The sequence below is a fragment of the Gadus chalcogrammus genome, chromosome 6 (assembly GCF_026213295.1).
Source record: "Gadus chalcogrammus isolate NIFS_2021 chromosome 6, NIFS_Gcha_1.0, whole genome shotgun sequence".
Lineage (NCBI taxonomy): Eukaryota > Metazoa > Chordata > Actinopteri > Gadiformes > Gadidae > Gadus > Gadus chalcogrammus.
In genome coordinates, this window is record NC_079417.1 from 7,120,126 (window position 1) to 7,141,866 (window position 21,741).

At 43.5% G+C, this 21,741-nt stretch overlaps 2 protein-coding genes across 2 annotated transcripts in view; both read left to right on the plus strand.

Annotated features, from left to right (window-relative positions):
* Positions 1–1,149: 1,149 nt before the first annotated feature.
* Positions 1,150–18,601, plus strand: LOC130384080 (guanine nucleotide-binding protein G(q) subunit alpha). Its single transcript, XM_056592091.1, has 7 exons — positions 1,150–2,115; positions 6,195–6,379; positions 8,510–8,664; positions 13,062–13,190; positions 13,741–13,870; positions 17,133–17,286; positions 18,029–18,601. Exons 1-7 carry the CDS (start codon positions 1,980–1,982, stop codon positions 18,217–18,219), a joined length of 1,080 nt encoding a protein of 359 aa, XP_056448066.1. The 5' UTR covers positions 1,150–1,979; the 3' UTR covers positions 18,220–18,601.
* Positions 18,602–18,657: 56 nt separating this feature from the next.
* Positions 18,658–21,741, plus strand: part of LOC130384811 (guanine nucleotide-binding protein subunit alpha-14-like) — a 12,222-nt gene continuing 9,138 nt past the window's right edge. The window contains exon 1 of the mRNA XM_056593167.1: positions 18,658–21,454. Within this exon, the coding sequence (XP_056449142.1) occupies positions 21,334–21,454 (121 nt within the window). The 5' untranslated portion in view covers positions 18,658–21,333. The remainder of the gene's footprint in view (positions 21,455–21,741) is intronic.

Here is a 21,741-nt window from a genome sequence, read left to right on the forward strand (position 1 = left end):
GCTGCTCAATACATCTGTGTGTTGGCCTGAATTCAAACTTTTTTTTATTGTGTCAGACTGTATTTAATCAGTGGGTTAAACTATACTTTGTATCCTAATTAAAATAATAATAATAATGTCATAAAAATGACTACTTTTTTGGTCAGAAAATATATATTTAGGTCTACCCAAATGGGTTGGTTGGGAATATATCAATGACTTTTCGATGTAAGGAAGTAAAATAGACCTATATTTGTATTGTCATCGTTGCATTATATAAACAGTGCAGTTAGCTTGTTCTCCAAACAATGACATATGTGAGGAAGGGCAAACTTTTACTTTATGCTGCTGTCGAACAGATAGATGATAGATGAAAACTGTTTCCCAACACATACATAGCTCACCTAGATTTCCAGGACCCTGATCAGAGCAGTTCTTGTTTGATGACCCTTTGGTGTTTGTTCTAAGAGCTATTGTTTTCTTGATCACCTTGATTCGTTTGGTTGTCCTAAAATCAAGTGAGACTGACTCAGACCCTCATAAGGAATAAGTCTGTGGGTTTAACAATATGTGTTCTAATTCCGTATGGACAAAACAAATAATAAAAGTACTTTATCAAGTGATGTGATTCAGTCAGCAATGCATATAGCCGTCCATCTCCTTCCTCAAAGGTACAGATTTGATAGTAAAAGGAGTGATAAGAGGACAAATCTGACATACTTCGGAAAACCTGGTAGAATTTCTACAATGTCCTAATCAATCCATGGTGCATGACATGACCTCCTGTTAGTCAGAATAGATTTCTGTGCCATCCTGTCCATATCACGTGAGTGACAGTTGTATGTCAGTCTTTCCCCAAGACCCCATTTAGCATATACAATAATTCTCTAATAACATAGTCATAGTATGTGTGCCAGCGTGTGGCCTACTATCCCAGATTACCACAGGTTGGAGAGTGTGTGTGTGCGTGTGTATGTGTGTGTGTGTGTGTGTGTGTGTGTGTGTGTGTGTGTGTGTGTGTGTGTGTGTGTGTGTGTGTGTGTGTGTGTGTGTGTGTGTGTGTGTGTGTGTGTGTGTGTGTGTGTGTGTGTGTGTGTGTGTGTGTGTGTGTGTGTGTGTAGGGTTGGTTTGACGCGACACTCCCCCTCGTCGATAGGAGGTCGACGTCACACAGCCAGCGGAGGAGTGGAAGGTCTCTGTAATAAATACACATGAAAGGAACTGAGGAAAAGGAGAAGACTGGCTGGAAAAACACAGCAGAGAGAGAGTCATTCCTCCGTTTCATCCTGCCACAACGAGCTCTGGATGTTTAAATTTGAAGTACTTGATCTGTGAGCTTTTCGATTCCATTTTGAACCTCGTTGACATGCTGCATGTGTGGATTCATTGGTTTCCAGTGGAGACAGAAGGAGATAACTGTACTGTATCCCAGCCTAGCGGATTGGAGTGAAAGTAGTCCGCCATATTCTGCTTTACCACGCCCGGCAGACGAGCCATCGGAAATAAAACGGACACCTTCATTCCTGTTCTATTTATACGTTCACCATTCTTGCGGACTGTACCGTTGATAGAAAAGGATAGTGTCAGTGCATAAATACAAACCAAGAAAGGGCGACTGAGCACGGAGGAGAGAATGCTTCAGGACATGTCTTTAAAAATGATCTGTTGATCACACTGAGAAGGGAAAGAAGATCACATCCATTTAAGACAGCACAGAGATTCACACTAAAGTGCTCCGGACACTTTCAACTGTCAGAGAAGGCAAGTAGAAGCGGGGGGTGGGGGGGGAAATCATTTCTGAAGCATACATTTACCTCCCCCCCACACCGCCCCCAGTCCATTATAAGGGCGTCCACGCGTATTTCACCACAAGTAGGCCTGCATGAGGGCGTCCCTGTGCCTATTCCCGGGCCTCTTTTTGTTTTTGGGACAATCCTAACATCTTGATGAACTAGGTGGACAAACTAAAAGCGGTAAAACCCCTGTGTTTGGTGATCAGAATGACCCTGGAATCCATCATGGCGTGTTGCCTCAGCGAAGAGGCGAAAGAAGCGCGACGGATCAACGACGAGATCGAGAGGCAGCTCCGCCGCGATAAGAGGGACGCTCGCCGGGAACTCAAACTGTTGCTTCTCGGTAAGCATTTGGTGTTCAGTGTACAGAGATGGGGCGAGCTGGGTTGGGGGGAGAAAAAGCTCAGCCATACATGCATACAAACAAACCCTACGATATGTTATCCATGTCGGCACCGGGGATGTGATGCTGGGGGGCGGCATGCTGGGGGGAAGTTATGAAGAGGTTTTGAGTCGCTTGCAGAGATTGCCTGGCCAGAACATCCTGCTGTTTGTTGCCTGGTCGCCTGATCGCTCCTACCACCTGATTTGAATAACTGAAGCAGCATGTCTAGGGAACATTGGCTGTCAAGAAATTGCGGACACCTCTGTGTTCACAGGCCCACTGACGTACCTGTATAAGCATTAAGTGACACGTTTCTATTGTTTCTTTGGTGTCGATAAGGACTAGGCCAAAGTCTATCGGCTTTTATTGGCAGTAATAATATTGCCTCTCTCTTGGAGCACACAGCCCGTGTGGTTATTATATCGCAGGGCGTCATGGCAGACATACCTGAGTAGCTGTTATTATACTCACATAATTTCATTTTTGTTACCTAAACGATGGACTCGAATAGGTTGTCCCATTTATGAGGTAATTGGAGGTTCCTTTGGAAATGCTAGAATCAGGAAGAAATTATGCAAGTGTCACTGCATGCATTACCTAGAAATTATTGAATGAATGCATTCAGTATAACATCTAAATAATTGTTCTTTAGTTTACATAAGAAAAACATAATTGTTGTGATGAAGTAAAATCCCTGTACCATGCATTGATGGAGATGGCAATGCCTAGGTTGTCATTCACTTTTTAATTTCATTCAGAATTATAAGACAAACACACACATATACATACACACATCTTTTTTTAATAATTATCCTTGGACCTGAGACCTGTGCACATGTGAGAGTATGTTTTTACCCAGTAAGTTGCCCTGGAAAATCAGTTCTCAAATGAGAGAATTTAGTCGAAGATCCACGTTAAAAACACATTTTTTATGTTCCCTTCCAATAAGTTATTTAGGGAAGATATAATAGATGACTGCACCCATGATGGAACTTCAGTCACTCCATTCATCGTCATCACAAGACCCCATTCAGTCTACTTATCTTAACCGTAGTAGAGTTTAGGGGGACATCAAACTCAGCATCGACCTCATCCATCCCTGTCATTGAAGTTCAGAATGTATGTATGTACTGGACATCCAGCCTGCCTTGCAAGTTCAATATTAAAGCAGGAATCAATGAAGGTGTCAACTTGATGTGATACCTGGGGCACTAAGACTTGGATATGGATGTTGTTTCAGTGACTCAAACCAAATGGGATGTGTGGCTGTGTTCTTAGATCAAACACTGCACACTGACCCGCAAGAGACACACAGAGAGCAGACGTAATCCCTATTTAATTCATATTGATGATGTGTAATTCAATATAGCCTACTGGCAGCCCATTTTATGTTCTTCTCTAAGCCTTGCAATATTTTCTACTCATTTAGCCATTTAGACTGAGCTTTGGTGCACAATTTCAGTGCTAATATGGCCACCAAGTAGTCATAAAACAAACAAAAATCCTATATGTTGAACAGTTTAAAAAATAGAACGTCAACTAAACAACCCCAAAAACACGCTGTGACATGCTGTAATATTGTATTCAACATTTGCTTATGGTTACATAGAGTAGGGCGGTGTGATAAAGTCTTGCAATCTAATTCATTAGATGTCTTTCAGACTAAGCATCAAATGCAGAGTACTCTCTACTTCCTATAAAACATGTGGCTCCCATTGTGCTGTTACAGCGCTCTGCATTCTGGGAATCATTTATGTATTACAATGGGCAAATTAAGAATCACAGAAAAAAGATAATATGTTATAACTCTGCTCCGGCACATCATGTCGGTTGTCTGTATAAAGTGGTACAGCACTCTGCAACCGCTTTTCAAACCCCAAAGTGGTGCTCTCTCCACGTGACTCCGTTCAGGCTACGAAGCATATGAGCAGTGGGTTTTCACATCCTCTTTGTGCACTGGTGGACCTCCTGTATGCCACTAGTTATACTAAACATGCAGCGTTTTAAAAGCTAATCACGTTATCTCAGTTGCGTTAAACTTCCCTCTTAATTCCTACCAGTCAACCTTTCCTCTCCTCTCATTGCCCAGCTTTCCAACAAATCGCCAATCAGTCATGGTTTTACAAACGGCTCCCACATTGTGTGATAATTACATGTAAGCATAAACCAATGCAGTTTCAGTATCATCTCAATTATTTGCCAAAGCGAAGACATGAAGTCGAAGGCAACATTTATACAAAAGATAATGAAGATTATCTATGTTCCTTAGGAAATTCTCTGAATTGAATTGTGTACATCACTGTTATATATCATTATCGCTAGGTGACAACTCTTCTTCACAATAAAAATCACAATATTAGCACAAAATAATCTTGAATGAAATAATAATACAAATACAATGCAGATACAAGGTTTTGTAGCCTTTAATTATGTAAATAATTAAAGGGAAGTAAATAAAACGTCTACGCCCCTAATTTTTTATAGAATATATGCAATAGTCTTCCGTCGTTCTTATTTGATAGTTTGGCAGTCTCATTCATGCTCAAAGTAGGAGGGGTTGAAATGAATAAATGGAAGGCTTGTTTCTTTCATGTGTTAAATGAACAATTTGACAGGCTGGCAGCGCAGCTCACATGACACTGCGTAGCGTCCACTCCATGCACCAACACTAGGCGAGTCTGAAGGAAGTGAAGTCAGTGTGCTTAGAGGACAGGCTCAAAGATATAGAAATATATGACCTGTCAGCCCATGTTAAACTTTCCAACATACACACACACACGCACACATACACACACACACACACACACACACCTTTGATTCACTGGGGGTTGACAGCTACCGTAGAGCTATATGTGTGTGACACACACACGTAGCACATAGGCTCGCACAGGTAAATGCACAGTCAAACAGACGAGTTGAAACGCGTCAACATGTCGCACGCCGTATGTTGAAACAGACTCAGAATGTCTTTGTGTTCTCCCCCCCGCCCCTCCTCGTTCTATTTGCTTTTCTCTCTTGCTTATTTGTTTTTCTCTAGCTTATGTGCAAACAAATCAAAGCAGTTCAAGCGATTGAAAGTCGCCAAAACCAAAGTTTCAAAGGTTCTCATAAAACATACTTTCTTTGTTCTCCCGTCTTTATGGGAAACCCTCGCTTGGTTCACGTGGCTTTACAAGAACCAGGCCTGAATCGCTCCCGGCGGCCTGTGGTCCCCTTTTCTGTGGTAAAATATTAACTTCTACTGGGTTAGAGTATTGGAATGAGCCTAAGCGGCCTCAGATGAAACCATCAACAAAAGCACCAGACAGAAAATGTCAGCTTAGTACACTGGAGGGAAATAATAGCATGGAGTAACGGTGTTACTGCAGCTGGGGCCTTGAGCCACCACCAGCCAGGGAGACGCTCATTTTGCTGCAGATGCATTCTTAAAAGGTTGAACTCTTTTTTTGGGGAAGTAATCCATTAGAAAGAACGTCCCTATACTGCGAGGGATATGGCTTCAACGTCATCTCTTGAAGCAATCAAAGATGTCGATAATAAATTGTATCCATCTAACAATTGACCTTTCCCAATCCGTCTTTGTAAACGTAGGATTATATGTATGTTCCTCTTCGTGGTGTACAATAAGTTCCCTCTAATAAGTACTATAACCTTTTTGGTTGAACCTTCTGCTTTCGCTTTCTCATTCGGATCGACAGCCATAACCACAGCGGAATGATTCTAAAACAAAACGCACACAGAAACGTTAGTAGGTACTTATCAGAGCGCAAACCAGATATATTTTCTTAACTATTCATTCATGGGGCACAGACTGAGCTCGCCGAAGGCACAGATGAAAACAGATGGGAACAATGAGGCAAAGAGCTTCACTTGGTACAACTCGCCCTATAAAAGTCCAGACTCCCCTTTCCCCCCTAGTGATGAATCAAATGAACCATGTCTCCTTTTGGCTGACCTCCTCACCCTCTGCTCCCCTCCCTCCCTCCCTCCCTCCCTCTCTGTCTCTTCTCACCTGGTCCGGTGGTGTTTGTCTGCAGGCACGGGAGAGAGCGGCAAGAGCACCTTCATCAAGCAGATGAGGATCATCCACGGCACGGGCTACTCTGAGGACGACAAGAGGAGCTTCACCAAGCTGGTCTTCCAGAACATCTTCACCTCCATGCAGTCCATGATCCGCGCCATGGAGACGCTGAAGATCCCCTACAAATACGAACACAACAAGGTAAACGCCACGGGGGGGGGGCCTGTGTAGGGAGGGAGCCGTACACTGACACACAGACACAGACATGCACACGCACACACACGCACACCCTCAAAGTTACAAAAATGCACATTCATCGATACACACGCACGCACACACACACACACTCAAATCACACACACAAACACCCACTCAAACACACACACACACTCACACACTCACACACTCACACACACACACACACACACCCTCACACACACAACCTCACACACAAACACACACACCCTCACACACACATACACACAAGCACACACACACACACACACACACACACACACACACACACACACTCACACACACAGACACACACACACACACACACACACACACACACCCACAACGGCGCGGGGGGATCTGAATGGCTTTAGGAAGTGTGTTTCTGACCTTAAGCGGGGCGCTAAGCAGGCCCTCAGAGCGACCGGCCTGCTTCCCCAGAGCCCTGTCTTATCGCATTCATAGCAACCAGCCAGTAATCGTTTCCTGTCGTTTTCCGTGCTTCCTGCGCCATCAACCCCCCCTCCTCCCCCCCCGACACACACACACACATACACCCCAGCCCATCCCTTCCCTTTCACAGACGCTGTGTATTTCTCATGTGTGTGTGTGTGTGTGTGTGTGTGTGTGTGTTTGTGTGTGTGTTTGTGTGTGTGTGTGTGTGTGTGTGTGTGTGTGTGTGTGTGTGTGTGTGTGTGTGTGTGTGTGTGTGTGTGTGTGTGTGTGTGTGTGTGTGTGTGTGTGTGTGTGTGTGTGTGTGTGTGTGCGTGTCTGTGTGTGTGCGTGTGTAGAGCAGTACAATGTGTGTGCCAAGGACTTAGGCAATCTCTTGTTGCCATATCCACTCTGGTCTCCTCGACTGCACTTGACCCTGTTTCTTTAGTCACTTATACTTCCTTGACCACTTTATAAGCCACATGCGCACGTGTTCCTCGGACACACAAAACGCACACACACACATCATAACTGTGAGGGTAGGACAAGCAAGGTAGTGCAGCATGAGCTGTTCTCTCTACAGGCTTTTCACAGAGAGTCAAACTTAACTGGGAGGTAAAGATGCCATCTGCCCAGACATGGGTCACCTTTAGTGGCCACCATATGATGGCCAAGTTCCCTAGTGTTTTCCAACCGTGGCTTCTGAACCCCACTTGGGTTTGGTTGGAATCCATCATAGGTTGAAGGATATAAGCTGTAGATATCTGACAATACATTTGTATTTCAGTGTAGCGGATGGACCACGTGTCACTGCAGTGTTACATCCATGAGATCGATTATGTCTTGAAAACACTTCCATGGACCGCTCATCGTGAAAGTGAAACGTCAAATCGAAATAATATACTTTGAATTCAACTTAAAAAATGTGACGCATTTAGAGAAGTAGGACACAAAGCCTCCTACTTTTACTTCCCTTTCTTCCCATACATTACATTGTAATAACTGCTTTGATATATATATAATTGTTTTAGGCTGTATCTATATCTATATCTACCTAACTTATGTATGGGTTAGTTTTAGGGTTAGGGTTGGACATGATATATGGTTAACGTTTTACAACGTTTTAGGTTTTTATTTAATGCTTTATATTTCCAAACTTTTTCTCGATTCAATCGCATTCTTTCAGTCGATTTCCATTAACCTCGATCCCACCAGCACTTTGCTAAAAAAATTATAATTAAAATACGAGGATGACAGACCAGACAACTGGCAGAGCGAGTCTATCTTCAGCCCTCTGTATTATTACCTGGGGCCACTCTCAAAGAAGATCTGGGACGCCAAATACGTTTTTGTTATTTTCGGAACAATAACCCAAATAGGCCCGCCGGGATTTGAGCTATAGATATTAGGTTCATGCTTGCCTGAAGGTTTGTCTGAAATACAATATCTGAAAATAGTTTGAACGTACTGATGGAGCCATCCCCTTATTAATTAGGTCTGTTCGCTTTTTTAATTTGTTTTACCTTTGGGGATAATTAAATTGGTTTGTACCATTTAAGCCGTTCAAGTTGTTTTTCCTTTTTCTTTTTTTTCCTTGACATTCTTTTCTTGTAAACTACCTAACAGTTCTGTCTGTCTGCTTGTCCTGGTGTCCTTGCACAGCCCTACGCCAACATTGTAAAGGAGGTGGACGTAGAGAAGGTGTTTGCCTTGGAGAACCCCTACGTGGACGCCATCAAGAGCTTGTGGAACGATCCTGGCACCCTGGAGTGCTACGACAGAAGGCGGGAATACCAGCTGTCCGACTCAACTAAATAGTACGTCAAAATACGTTCAGCCTTATTCTTATTAAGCGTCCTACCCATTAAATTTTTTCTAACTACCTCTCAAATGTATCTCTGTGATTTAGATACTTTTTAATATAATTTCAAACAAATGTATTTTTCAGAAAAAAGGTATGTATTATTATGGATGTGGTGTTACACTTGTTAAGCACTTGTATTGCAGTTTTGCGTGAAAAGCCCTGTATAAACAAAGTAAGATTGAGTTTGAAAGAAAATGGTTCAAACTTTGTTATAGTACTTGATTATTCATATTATACATGTTTGCATACACGAGTATACGTGTTTAGGGAAGTTGTTCGTTTTCGTGTGTGTTTGTTTACCTTTTTAACTCTTAATATTTGTTTTGGTGTGTGTGTGTTGCGTGTGTTTGTGTGTGTGTGCGTCAGGGATGGAAATTAACACCCGCCACCCGCCATTTGCGGCGTGGATTTGTATGGTGGCGGGTGAATTGTGTCACTTCACCCGCCACTGTGTCGGGTAATACTTTCCAGTCAGGTCCGATCAAATTTGCATATTTAATACATTCGTCATACGGCGCTGTACAGTTCCACAACCATTACTGTCAACATCCGGCCCCCTTCTTCTTCTACGCCTCTCTTGCTGAACTGCGACTGTCAACATCCGGGATAATATACCGGTAACAGGGCTCTCAAGAATTACGTGTGTCTCACGCATTCGGCGTGAGACACACGAACTTCGGAAGAAGACGATGGGGGTGTCGCATAGACGTCGTCATCGTCTTGCCGTCCCTCCCCGTTCTGTGATTGGTACCCCATCTCAGGCGAAAATCGGATCCATGGAATCCAGGCTGCCTCGCAGCGTGAAATGAAATCGAGCACAACGCAGCATGGTTTTTTTCGGAGGCGGGACACGTTAAGAATTCCATTCATAAATTAACAGACGTGACTGTGACGTGAATTGTCTGGCTGGCTGAAATTTGAGAGGGGTTCTGGAAGTGTCCATGGCAAAATTTGTGTAACCAACGAAAGAGAGGTATGATCAGTTAAGCATGATGAAGGAGAAGTGTATGGAAGTAAATCTGTGCCATCGGATTTTGAAAATAAAAAGCCATTGAATTCTGAGCACTGAATATTTATGCATTGAAATAACGTATCTGGGTTTGAATTTCAACGTAATCAACGTCCCCACGTTGAAGTTTTTGACGTTGAATCTTTGATTTAGAATTTTTAACATTGAAAGATAGTTGAATTCAAATCCAAATACGCTATTTCAATGCATAAATATTCAGTGCTTAGAGTTCAATGGCTTTTTATTTTCAAAATCCGATGGCACAGATTTACTTGTCTTCCATAGAAGTGACTCAAACATTTTGTGGCTGTGAGGGCGTATCGGTTTCCACCATAGTAGCCTGGCATGCCAGACCCATATCGGAAAGATATTGGGTCTGGTCTCGTACGGTGGCAGTGTTGGCGGGATAAACGGTTGTCTTTCAAGTTCCCTCTGCACGCAATAGGATAGCGCTACAACCAATCGGAGCATCGAAGAAGGTGACGTAGTCAGAGCGACGGAAATTTCCATGGGGAAGTGTTGGGAATGGTGCATTGAGAGAATGGAGACCAACGACGAAACTTTTACCGTATCCGGTCGGCAAAGCTCAGAATACATCTTTCTTTTCCAGGAAAGACTTCAGTGCAGTTCTTTGTTCATTTCTCAAAGAAAATGATAACTTTAAGTCCTGAAGAATCGCGGCCAAAGCCGAGTCGAAAGACAGCTGTTCGCCAGCAGCAGCAGCCATTATTGTTTACCTTTAACACGGAACCGTCGCAGCTCTGTCGTCATTCGGCTCGATACCGCCCCTCACGATCTGATTGGCCTGTCCCATTTTCTGTTTCCAGCAGCGAAAAACGACGACAGAAGGCTAGACCTCCCTGGCCTAGATTTCTAGGCTAGGAATCTAGAGCTAGAAACTGAAATATTCAGTTACTATTGTTGTCATACAAAATGGATATGTTTAACAAAAATACAAGGAATTTAAAGCTACTTACAAGAGGCCTAGGCTACATTCATTTCCCCTGATGGCAGCAATGTTCCACTTTCAGCTCGAGTTCACCGGTACATCAAAACCACGTGTCTTCTTTAGATTTCAGTTCCCTTAATTTATTCACACAGTTCAGCAGCGGCATTCCTTCAGAATCAGAGCCCACATTAAAGCTGCATTTAGGGCGACTATCAATACCCAGCAGAAAAATAGATGCGCTATAAATGGTTTTGTATATAGCAGTCAGGAACATGGGCATAGTTGTGGAAGTGCTGGTGTTAGAAAAAAAAGTTGACGGGAATTAAAGTGCTGCACATCGACTGTAAAAATGTAGATTATTCATCACAATTCATCGAATAGGCTAATAATATCTGAATTGTGAGATAAAATTCAGCATTCTGATAATGAAGTCAGAATACTTGGATAAAATCCGAATTCTTATAATTAAATCCAGCATTAAAGGTTCATTTATCGCCTGGTCGCGGTGTCGAGTTTTTTTTAAAGTAGTTGACTAGTCGTAGCGCGCAATAATTTGCAGTGTCAGAATTCTGAGAATTTAGTCAGCATTCAGATTTCTCAGAATTCTCTGACACTGCAAATTAAAGCGCTACTGCTACCGCGAACTACTTTCAGCGTGTCTGGAGAGAACTTCCTTAAATTAACCTTTAATGCTAGATTTGCATGAACGCTATTGTGTGAATTAGTTCGGTTCTTTTTCATGGAAGACGGAAGTGGGAGATTCCTGGGGATTCACGCTGATACATAGTACTTCCGCGTTCGGTGATTTTTGTGCACTGTGACATCCGGTGAATCACTCATCACTCTTGCGAACCGATGATGGAGGACCGGCAGTTCATGAACTGAATGAATAAAGTAACTGAAAGAATAAAATGATTTAATTCATTCCCTTTTTCTGAGTACATCATTTACTACATTACATATTAACATTATTTTGAATACTTTCAGGATGGACTGACTGGACTTTAAAATTGATTATAGATGAAAGACTTCTCATTCAATTATATACATGTCATTCAATATATATGAACAATGTTTTCAGTATATAGAATTACAGCTCCGGAAAAAATGAAGGGACCACTCCAAATGTTCAGTGTCTCTCGTTTTAAGAGCCCATTCTGTGATTAAACCATAGGTAGCACATCCTGTCAGGTAGGTGGTTTAAGAACAGTATGGGGTACTAGTAGGCCAATATTTCAGAACACTAACAAACGCACTGACAAACCTGGTTTAGGAGCAGAACCGAAATCATGTTCTGTCATCACCACCGAAGCTGCGATCTCCTCCATCGGCTCTTCTTATTTATTTAAAAGTTTGGCCCTTCATCCCAGCGAACCGCTTGAATCCACTTCTTCCTTAGACTCAATTCAGTCGGGAATCCATGAAAACTTAAGGAGGGTTGGCGTTGTTTGTTAGATGTACAAAGTGGAACATTGCAGTGACATTTGTTTCAGCCATTGTTGAACTGCACCATTGTTGAACTGAACTGCACTTTTTTTTTACCATTATTGTTTTATAGGGACAAACATTAACAAATTTCTCATACAGGGGATTGATAAAGTTCTATCTAGACTATTGAACAGAAAGAAACACTTGGTCATACTTTACACACTTTACAATAGCATTGGCCTACTGAATGCCACAGATATATTTTCAGCATTGGACTGAATGCCGCATAAATATATAATTATGTTTTTGCACGTTTGCAACGTTTAAAAGTTCAGGGTATAAAGTTCAAGTATATGCCTCTACTTGTATTGCTTAAGCCAATAGCCTTTTGAGGCAGTGTTTTTTCTGAATATTAGTGTTAAGAGCCAACAATGCTTACTATCATACGTTAGTTACCATGTCTGTGGACACATTTGTATGCAGTCACATGTAAATATAAAAAAACAAATTGACTTATGATGGTGTAGCCATGCATGTTGTTTTATTGTTAATGTGTCAATTTGTTTTTATTGAAAATACTTTGTATAGATGAATTATCCCCAAACTTGTCCTCGTAACACCTTAAATAAATAAACATGAATTAACATGGCAGATACCTGTGTATTGTTTATCATATGTGGTAAGAGTGTAACTTTTTCAGTTCCTTGGTAGAACCCACTTACAGCATAATCACTTCTGATGGAAAAAAAAGATGCGTATGAAAAACACTTTTCTTATCTATTGTCATTATTATATTGTTTAAAATATATTAAAAATATATAGCGTATAAAAAGTGGCTGGTAAAAAAGATGATTGGCTGACAGATTTTTAAATCTACCTGCCACAGTTGCTGGTGGGCAAAAAAGTTAATTTCCATCCCTGATGTGCGTGTGTATTATGTATGTATGTGTGTGTGTTTCTGCAGCTACATGAACGCGTTGGACCGTATTGCCCAGCCGTGTTACCTTCCCACCCAGCAGGACGTGCTGAGGGTCCGGGTTCCCACCACAGGGATCATCGAGTACCCCTTCGACCTGCAGAGTGTCATATTCAGGTACTTCATCGCCTTACCTGCGCCACCCGCGCCAATGAACCAAAAACCTTCACTCCTGGGCCATTACATAAATGGTGGTCATTGACCTTCATGAGCTTTAGCATGGCCATGTCTGTATGTCAATGTAAACACTTGTACTAGTTTGTCTAATTTTCTTTTTAATGAGGTATTTTTTCTCACAAAAAACCAAAACACTGTTGTTTTTTATTTGTTGGATTTTCACGCAAGTTTCTAAATTAAACACATAAAATGATTATGTTTTTAACTCAATAATGTTTTGAATGTATTTTCTTGTAGGGGCTTTCTGTTATATAAAATCCTGATATGCTCTGACAGTTAACCTTGTGTTGAATTCTATCCAGCACCAGTAGATGGCGCTAATATGATTTATTGTGATCATTTGAGCTGCCGCTACACTTTAGTTTTGAATGTTCTTTCCACGGACAGGTTGTGGGTTGATCTTGTAATAGGGTTAGGGCTTGGTTTGGTATATAGTTATCACTTCAAAAAGACATTACGTTTTCATATTAAACCGGCACTTTTGTTTCAGGATGGTGGATGTGGGAGGTCAGAGGTCAGAAAGGAGGAAGTGGATCCACTGCTTTGAGAACGTCACCTCCATCATGTTCCTGGTGGCGCTCAGCGAGTACGACCAGGTCCTGGTTGAGTCTGACAACGAGGTGTGTTTCATGTTCCACACACACACACACACACACACACACACACACACACACACACACACACACACACACACACACACACACACACACACACACACACACACACACACACACACACACACACACGCAGTCACACACGCACTAACGCTCTCAAACACTAACACACTCACACTCACATACTCACTCACACATACACACAGACTCAAGCACACACTCACACACACATCCAAGATCCCAAACAAATACTAACAACGCCATGGGAGGAGGCCCTGTTTTGAACTCTATACAAAAACGCACACACACACACACACACACACACACACACACACACACACACACACACACACACACACACACACACACACACACACACACACACACACACACACACAGGGCCCTATTTTAACGTTCTGAAATGCAAGTGAGAAGCGCAAAGCGCAAGTAGCTTTGCGAGGGGTTCTATGGCGATGTCGCTATTTTACTGGCGCATAAATTACTCTTGCGCCCGGCGCAAATCCAAAAAGGGTTGGTCTGAAGTAGCCTAATTACCCGTAGGTGTGGTTTGGGCGTAATGTGCAATAAACCAATGTGAGTGCCATCTCCCATCCCCTTTAAGAGCCATGAGCGCATTTGAATCTGACGAGTTGATTTTGACAGTGTGTTCGCAGTCTCCGATGTGACAGATGCATGACCACATGAATTTCGAACTTCAAATGGCTCAGTTTATGGCCAAATAATATGGCCTAATTCACACATGGAATAGCGTTTTCTTCCACAACCTCAGAAATACTGAGTCCCCAAATAAATTTCGCCAAAGAAAACTTGATATGCGGTAACTGTGGTTCTATTTAATGATATACGCAATACATTAACAAACATCGTTTCTTACCAGTATTGTATGCATTATCGTTATCGACTTGTGTTCCTAATATGCATGTGTCCCCCCATTAATGTACATTGCCATGGACTGTATTATGCGTTACGTGTTTAGTTTGCATGTGTTTAAACAGATGGACGCACACCCGCATTCATTCATTATTTTACACATACACACACGCGCACCCGCATTCATTCATTCTTTTTAACAATCACTTGCGGTAAAACAATGTTTTCTCACGATCAAATACTCATCAATCCTAAAAGTTATGGGCTTGTACACAATGGCGGAGCTAAAGGGGTGGCCGGGGTGGCACTGGACACCCCTGAAATCTGATTGGCCACCCCGGGTGCCACCCTAAAATTGAATTCGCTACCTGCGGTCCCTTTTTCAAATCGACGAGGAAGAGAGAATATTTCCCACAGCTCACGACTCATACGAGAGACTGACGAGTTTCCTCAACAACTATACGAAAGCTGACTCGTAGATGCATATTGGAAAATTGGCTCCATAACAGCCAGTTAATCAGATAAGAGAGATCGGTTCGCAACTTAGCCTGTCGTAAGCTACAGTGTTTAGTGTGTTTAGCTAATGTGGGGTAACTGGTACAGATGTCATTGGAGGACAATTCCGGTAATTTGAATATTGAGCCCACTTTCTGGTTTGTGTCTAGGATGAAATAGAGTGGTTGACACTGAAATTTGAGCCTCTGGGTCGGTGACATAATTCAAACTTTCCAGAACTTTCTGTGTGGGGGTAGAAGGGTGCTTCATGCAGGATCTACCGGGATGCTCTCTCCCCTTGAACTGGTGATCATTAACTCAAAGGGGAAGTACAGGAAGGGGGGCGATAAAACAATGTTCAACACTGATTGTGTGTGTGTGTGTGTGTGTGTGTGTGTGTGTGTGTGTGTGTGTGTGTGTGTGTGTGTGTGTGTGTGTGTGTGTGTGTGTGTGTGTGTGTGTGTGTGTGTGTGTGTGTGTGTGTGTGTGTGTGTGTGTGAGAGAGAGTAATTAAGCTGCAGAGACACTGGCTATTCATAGTATGTTAAAGAAATCTGGGGAAGTAACCCTAGTGGACCACACTATCTGCCACATTGTAGAACTCGCGGTCTTCCTCTAATCAGCAATCATAGGATTCATTCATGCTCCTTAGATACCATGTTAGGGTTACACACACATTTTCAGTCATGGTCTATGGACCCCCTGAAGTAGCAATGGCCACCCCCTGGCCACCCCATGTATACAATTCTAGCTCCGCCACTGCTTGTACACGATGTCTGTCTCAAGAAAATATGTGTTCGCTGTACGGTGTTTGCAGATGCATTGATTTAAAAGTACAACTTATTACCGCTGTATCAGCTGTTCTTTCCCAAATAATTTACCAAGAATGTGTGGTTAGGTAGATGAGAGAAGCAAAGTGTATGCGTGAGGTGCACAAGCAACATTATGCAGATCATTCCCTAATTTACCAACGCGTGGCGGTGGAGGGAAAAGTACGCTCTGCGCCAGTTGCAAACTAGCAACGACACATGCATCAGTGTAGAAAGTCAATTGCGCCAGATGCAAGATACGGCCCAAAGACTGCATATTGATACTCAAACATATGGTGGTTTCCTCACTTTTGACAGCAGAACTGATCACTCTTCTGATACGTGCAGGAAAGTGAAGCCACAGATGATGAGACGCTTGCCCTCTCTAACTCTGAGCGCCTCTTCTCTTTTCCTTGGAAAGCACATGTAAATCATGATCCCTCTGCTTTGAATAAGTTCCTCCGCCGCCCACCGCGCCTTCCTTCTCCTTACGACACAAACGCTCACGAAGGTGGACTGCGGCTCTGTTAAAATGGCATTGGGATGGCAGGCCGGGAGATATTACGGTATCTGTCGGTCTTGTTTCAGAGCTGTGTTCATGTGGACAGTACACGCAGTGCTGAGGGTCTGGTTAGTTATAATTGCGCCCGCTTCGATTTTAATTACACACTGAGACGGTGCACCAGGGAGCTATTAAACCTTTAAAGATGACCCGGCTGCCCCAACCCCCCCCCCCCCCCCATTCCCATTCTCTCTTTCGTGTTTTCTTTGGCTATCCACCTCTCTCTCTCTCTCCTCTGCTCCTTCCCATTGGTGAGGTAAAACGTTTATTAAGACTCCCCTAATCAGTGATAAGGGGTAATGAATTATTCTCTCCCTCCCCTTCGTTATTCTCTCTCCCCTCTTCTCCCGCCCTCTCTCCTAAACACTTCTCTCTCTCTCACTCTCTCAATCACTCTTCCTCCCTAATTCCCTTCCACTTTCTACCTCCCTACTCCTCTCTCTCTCTCTCTCTCTCTCTCTCTCTCTCTCTCTCTCTCTCTCTCTCTCTCTCTCTCTCTCTCTGGCCACAGAACCGCATGGACGAGAGCAAGGCGTTGTTCAGGACCATCATCACGTACCCCTGGTTCCAGAACTCCTCGGTCATCCTCTTCCTCAACAAGAAGGACCTGCTGGAGGAGAAGATCATGTACTCCCACCTGGTGGATTACTTCCCCGAGTACGACGGTGCGTCTGGCATCCTGAACACCCCCCCCCCAGTCCCAGAGTTTCTCTGTTGTTCCTCTTCCTCATCTCAAGCCATTGGGTTCTATTGAATGCTATTTCACTTTGAGCAGAAGCCTTGTGACAACGTCCAGTCAAGTTCTTCTTTTCGTTTCGCGGTGAACGTCACTCTGCTGGTCTGCTGAGAGAGTCAGAGTGTGAACTGGCAATATTCGCTAAATATCGCTGCTTTTTTTCACAGGGCCAAAAGCAGCGTTATTTAGCAAGTTAATTTGAGATGGACGATGGGTTATGCTCAAGGTTGCCAACCAAGTAGGCTGCCGACATCCAACCGATAGCACATAGTGCCTTTCGGTGGGGGGTTAAACCCAGTGCTTTTCGACTCGGACTTGAACCAAGTTTATTTGGCTGGGGGTCGAACGCTGCACCTATTAGCTTTGAGTTGAACCAAGTGCCCTTTGGCTGGGAGTCGAATCCAGCGCCTATCGGCTGTAGTTAAATCCAGCGCCTATCGGCTATAGTTAAACCCAGCGCATATCTGCTGTAGTTAAACCCAGCTGTAGTTAAACCCAGCGACCATCGGCTGCAGTTAAACTCAGCGCCCAAAGGCTGGGAGTTGAGCCAGTGCCCTGTGGCTGGGAATTGAACCCATAGTTACTTTAGAAGCCACGCCTGCCCTCTCTCATTGGAAACATTGATCTGAGCGTGTGCGCGTGTGCCCCCCCCCCCCCCCCTTCCTCAACAGGTCCGCAGCGGGACGCGCCGGCGGGGCGGGAGTTCATCCTGAAGATGTTCGTGGACCTGAACCCCGACAGCGACAAGATCATCTACTCCCACTTCACCTGCGCCACGGACACGGAGAACATCCGCTTTGTGTTTGCCGCCGTCAAGGACACCATCCTGCAGCTCAACCTGAAGGAGTACAACCTGGTGTGAGCCGGCAGGGAGGGTCGCCCATGAGGAGACAGGGACGAGAACAAGGGCACCGGGGGAAAATGCCCCCCCCCCCCCCCCCCCACGACAACACACACTGACTGGACGCGGGGGATATGATCCAAGAAAAGAAAGAGGATTTTTCGGAGATGCAATGAAAAACGTCACATGGTTCCCGTGGTTCTAATTTATTCGCCATTTGTTGTCCCGCCTCCGCTTGACCCCTAAAGGAGGGGGGGGGGGGGTTAACCAAGCCAATGTAATGTAACTATTTAAGGTGTTGATGCTAAATGCTAAGTAGGAGGGGGAGGAGAGAGACTGTAGGGCTGGGGAAGTTTAGACAGTAATTATTGTACAGCACACTATATTCATTTGTGTCGTGTGTGTGGGGAGTGTGGGGGTTGGAGGGAGGGGGGGGGCAGAGGGTCAGGGTGGGAGAGGCTGTCGGGTGGTCTGCCTGCTGGAGTCAGTAGGACTGATGCCTCACAGCTTGAACGCACGGTGCTCCTTTCCTTTTTCCTGCCTTCTTTGTTTCTTTTTTTTTGTACAACAAAATAAGACGTCTCGATTCTGCTCCTCATTCCTGCCGACCGTCCGTCCTGTTACTCAGTAATGCATTCCGAAGCAGCCACGCTGTGGGCATTGCTACTCCAACTGCCTAACAGAAGAAAAGAGATGGCCTACTATAACGGAACGCGCCCCGACGCAGGAACGTTTGGCCTGTATCTTGATATTATAGGTATAAACTGTGATTTTTAAATTATTATTATTGTTTTTTTTTGCTGTTGGTTTGATATTGATTGAAGTTCATCATTATTATTTTATTGTATTAACTTTGGGTACCGCAAGTGAAAAAAGAAAAACCTAACGCCGCGTGCAGCAAAGCATTCGGATTGGCTATCCCTCGGACGAAGGCTCGTTCAAACTGAAGCCGCGGTTTGGGACCGAATGTCACGTCAGCAATGGCTTGGTTCGTAGGCCTACAGCTCAACGTGTGGAAGAAAATGTCGTTCATTGGTCGCCGTGATTTTCATGGGCTTTCCATTCCACGCCAAAGCACTGAAAGCATACACCTTGCGAGCAGTGATCCATGTTTTTTTGTTTTCATTTAAGGGGGCGTTAAAAAAGTGACCATTAATAATGAGAATATATTTAGAATTATTTGTTCAAACTGTGCCACATTAATGCTTTATTATTATGGTAATATGTTGATATTGCCAATGCCATACAACTCAAGCAGCAGAGTCGACCTTTGCGCTGTTTACTATTGTAGTTAAGATAAGAAGATTAGAAAGTATTGCAAAGATAATAAGCAGGGCTAATTAAACGTGAGCAAACTGACCCACTCAACGGCAAACTGATGCTTTTTAAAAAAAAAATATTCACAGCAGTCAACGATGTATTAACCCCACACACCTACACACAAGCAAACGCACACAAACACTGTCACACGCACACTGCCTGGACTCACCCACTCTCCAGCCAATAGCCTGACCCCCACAGAGAGAGGGTCCACTGTATAGGCACCCAGTCACATTCCAGCTGTGTCTTTCTAATTGTCTCATGGCAGCCCAGCTGTGGGACGGTTCCAGTTCACTAGCAGTGATTGTACATTGGGTTATAGGCATAGCTACATGTTAAGAAAAGGGCAAAGTGTTAACATTTGTACCAAAGTGAGCCCTTCTCGTTTCAGTTTGGCACCGATGGCTCTGACAGGCTAACACCCAAGTGATTTTGAGTATATCGATTTTTTGTAACTATTCCCTAAAATATAGGCCTGGTATCGATATTTCATTGAGGCATAGTGCAATTATGAATGCTATAATCATTGTACATACAACTCTCTCTCTCTCTCTCTCTCTCTCTCTCTCTCTCTCTCTCTCTCTCTCTCTCTCTCTCTCTCTCTCTCTCTCTCTCTCTCTCTATATATATATATATATATACATATATACACATGTGTTTATATATGTATATATATATATACACATATATGGCAGTATCTTTGTTGGCTTAATAATGACCTTTTGGCAGACTGAATGTGCAGTATTGGAAATATGTATCTATGTGATTGTGAAAGGGTTTCCTTTTTTTTCAAGAGGAGTATGTACATTTTGTGTTTGGTTGGTGTACTTTCCCAACAACAATGTTCACTTTTAAAAACTATAAAGACAACTATTCTAATCCAACATCGTACAAAACCTGGTGAGCCTACAATTACTTCTTGAAACCATCAATATGAAAGCATTATATATTGTTCACATATATGCTGAACTTCTGTACTTTCATCACAGGAAGAAACACTTTTACATCTACAGTGTATTTTGTTTACTTTATTTTACTAGTAAGTAAAACTGTTAATTATATAGGTCTACACAGCTATCAATAAGTATTTTCTTACTCAACTCTGAGACATAATATGAATAAATGAATAAAAGGCGAGGACATATTTCAAACTGCTGAATTGCTTTGAGAAGCAAGACTAATTCTGGGAGATGTTTTGCCTACTGCCTACACCCCATACAGTGAGACATAAGTCAGTATAACAATTAATTGTATAACATGCATTAGGCCTATCTTTCAAAAAACAGCCGAGGCCAGATAAAGGCTGCAGTTTAAAGAATGTTTGTTAAGCCTCTGTCAGTGAGGTGGGACGACATCCTTTCATGAATCCCCACAGTGCCACTGCCTTGTAAACTTCCTCGTTTGTGTTTCCCCAGTTGGCACCGCCCTTCTAGGAAGAAATTGATAAAGTTCAGGATGGACCAGCCCTCCACAGCAAGATGCGTTCTGCAGTCAAACCTCTCCACCGGCCACAGCGCATTTCTCCCTCTTTTGCGCAAAGGTTTCCAGAAGGACTATAGGGTGAAGTAGATGGATCTTCAATCAGTTTTTTCTTCAAACACTGGAAGTAACGTCAAGCAGACCTAAAGATGCGCAAGGCGCACTCCGACTGAGACAAGGGTGTGTGAGTGCGTGTGTGTGTGCGTGCGTGCGTGTTTGGAACGAGGGGAGCGCAGAGGAGGCGCGATTGGGTTCATCATCAAATCTCCACAGTTTTGAGGCGCACGGGAGGACGACGTTGACGGGTCACCGGACAGAGACGTTCATAGTTCAAACATGGCCGGTTGTTGTTCATCGAATGAGGATAAGGCGAAAAAGAGAATCAATGAGGAGATTGAACGACAGCTGCGGAGAGACAAGAAGGATTCCCGCAGGGAACTGAAACTGCTGCTGTTAGGTGAGCATCCAGGCTGACCACACCTGTGTTACCGGCAAGTGCCCCATGCCCTGTCCCAACCAAATTCCCTACTCCATATAATCGAACACATATGAACAGTATGATCCCTAGTAAAGAGTGACAAGGAAAAATAAAGCGCTCTCACTTGGTTCTCCATTGAAACAAGTTGTATAGGTCTATGCCATACATAACAAAGGGTTTTCTTTATAGTCAATGTTGTTATGATGTGTTAAGGGAATAAAACGTGGTTAAAGGCAGTTATGGTCTGTGTACCGCACACGGTTCCG

Coding starts and splice junctions, on each gene's coding strand:
- LOC130384080 (XM_056592091.1), top strand. CDS start 1,980: ATGACCCTGGAATCCATCATGGCGTGTTGCCTCAGCGAAGAGGCGAAA. Junction 2,116..6,194: donor ACTCAAACTGTTGCTTCTCG/GTAAGCATTTGG, acceptor GTTTGTCTGCAG/GCACGGGAGAGAGCGGCAAG. Junction 13,191..13,740: donor CTGCAGAGTGTCATATTCAG/GTACTTCATCGC, acceptor CTTTTGTTTCAG/GATGGTGGATGTGGGAGGTC.